Source organism: Formica exsecta, unplaced genomic scaffold (genome assembly GCF_003651465.1).
Source record: "Formica exsecta isolate Colony F162 unplaced genomic scaffold, ASM365146v1 scaffold1176, whole genome shotgun sequence".
NCBI classification, from domain to species: domain Eukaryota; kingdom Metazoa; phylum Arthropoda; class Insecta; order Hymenoptera; family Formicidae; genus Formica; species Formica exsecta.
In genome coordinates, this window is record NW_021848516.1 from 38,530 (window position 1) to 40,683 (window position 2,154).

Below are 2,154 nucleotides of genomic sequence, written 5' to 3' on the forward strand. Positions count from 1 at the left end.
TCTCCCGGCGGAGTTCTATGCTCATTGTTTTGTCGGGGTTGCGGTCCTCTCATTCTTAAATCGTATATCTCGGCATGCATACTTCTAATTTCCCGTCTCATTTCCTCTCTCATTTCTCGCAATATGTTCCTAAGGTCGTCGGCTGCTTGAACTTGCGCGTTTGATTGTGTCGCGTTTCTATTTGCTTCTTCTTGTAATCGCTTAATTCCCTCATCGATATCTTCCGATGTGTTGGGTTGCGATGCGGAAGCGTTTGAGTTATACATGTCTCGAGTAGATTTCGTCGGGATCAAAGATACTTGAATCGTATGACGTTAGTGAGAATTTGCGGCGGTGTGTTATACCCGTATTCATAGTCCGTCCTTGAGGAATAAGGATTCCTTGTTCCTCGTTCCACGTTTTATAAACTTTCCTTGACCGAACAAGGAATCTTATTGGTTCCCTTATCTCAAGGAAGGTCACGAGCTTCCTTGAGGAGTGGATGCGACCTTTTTAGCAGACGATACGCAGAATATAACCAAATATAACCTCCAAAAGTTAGTTTCGTTACATTTCAATCTGTGGTTTTGTGGTTATTTGTTGTCGCGCTCTCAAACTGAAAGTGTATAAAGGAAAAAAGGGATAATGGACAATGAATTTTTAAATGATTCTGACGATGGATTTGAAGACGAAAATCTAGAGAATCGGATTCTATGGCGGATTCCGAAAAGATACATTCGCGATTGAGAAAATCCCGTGGAATTTTTTGAAGATATTCCTTTTCGGAAAAGATACAGATTCAGCAAAGGAGCTGTGATCGAGACCTTATTACCTCTGGTAGATGCTCGATTAAGGCGATTCAATAATCGTGAACTACCGGTTTCTCCGTTGATGCAACTTTTAATAACTGTACGATTTTATGCAACAAGTAGCTTTCAAGTATGTATGTAAATTTTATTTTTTGCTTATCAAGTATACATCTTTCTCATATATTTAATGTACTTTTTATTCAGATTGTTAACGGAGATATTAGAGGATACAGTCAAGCATCTGTATCGCGTATTGTTGCACGAGTGTCAAGAATTTTAGCATCCTATGTAGGGCAATACATAAACTTCTCTACACAACAGCATCAAAGGCAAAATACTAATAGATTTTATGAAATAGCGAATTTTCCATGTATAATAGGATGTATCGATTGTACTCATATACGTATTGCCAATCCTGGAGGAAATAATGGAGAGGTGTTTCGGAATCGAAAAGGATGGTTTTCTTTGAATGTGCAGGTATGTCGTTCAATTGCTGTATTTAGTATGAAAAGAACAGGATAAAGTGAGTTAAAATATTCATTGTATGTTATAGGTTGTATGTGGGCCTCGAAGGAAATTTTTGGACATTGTTGTGAGACATCCTGGTTCAGCGCACGATGCTGTAATCTTTGATCAGAAGCGGTGTTCGGTGTCGTTTCAAATTGGGATACCTCGACGGAATTTTACTTGGAGATAGTGGATACGCATGTCGAAAATATTTACTGACTCCTGTATTAAGGCCTGATAACGATGCAGAAGTTAGATATAATAATGCACATAGGAAGACCAGAGTTATTATCGAACAGCTATTCGGAGTTTGGAAGCACCGCTTTCCATGCTTATACTACGGTTTAAGAACAAAACTAAGTATATCGGTTGCAGTTATTTGTGCTGGACACCTTTAATTCTTTAAATGGAATCCCCTATTTTTTATTGCATATTCTTATAGCTTATCTTGAGAGCTTTCCAAAACACTATAATAAAGCACCTGTTCGGGAGTCGACCTCGACGAGATCGCCCGAAACTGAGAGAGAGACACTCAGAGATGAGCGAAGAATTTGGCACAAGGCAGAGGACATTCACGATGCGGTTAACTAGCGTCGACTCTCGGACTCCACACAATTATCGTTCACAATGTCTTAGCACTAACTGATTGAAGAATACAGTTTGAGATATGACCGAATTGACCGCCGCGAGGATATGAATGCGATCGTATGTCGAGACAATTCGGACCGAATTTGAGACGAGTAAGCCTACTGCGTACGCGACACGAGCGAGAATATGCGAAGGGCGAATGCGAAAAGTCGATGAATTTCGACCGGCTCGAATCGTTGTCGTAGGCAGACTAAATCGACCGACCGCGGAA

At 40.3% G+C, this 2,154-nt stretch overlaps 1 protein-coding gene across 1 annotated transcript; it reads left to right on the plus strand.

The window, feature by feature from the left end:
- Positions 1 to 308: 308 nt before the first annotated feature.
- Positions 309 to 1,655, plus strand: LOC115240902 (putative nuclease HARBI1; the record flags this gene model as incomplete). The annotated part of the gene is made up of 5 exons (XM_029816335.1): positions 309 to 313; positions 771 to 918; positions 993 to 1,265; positions 1,342 to 1,352; positions 1,426 to 1,655. Coding segments are annotated over exons 1-5 (667 nt in total), but the record flags the coding sequence as incomplete, so codon positions are not given.
- Positions 1,656 to 2,154: the final 499 nt, after the last annotated feature.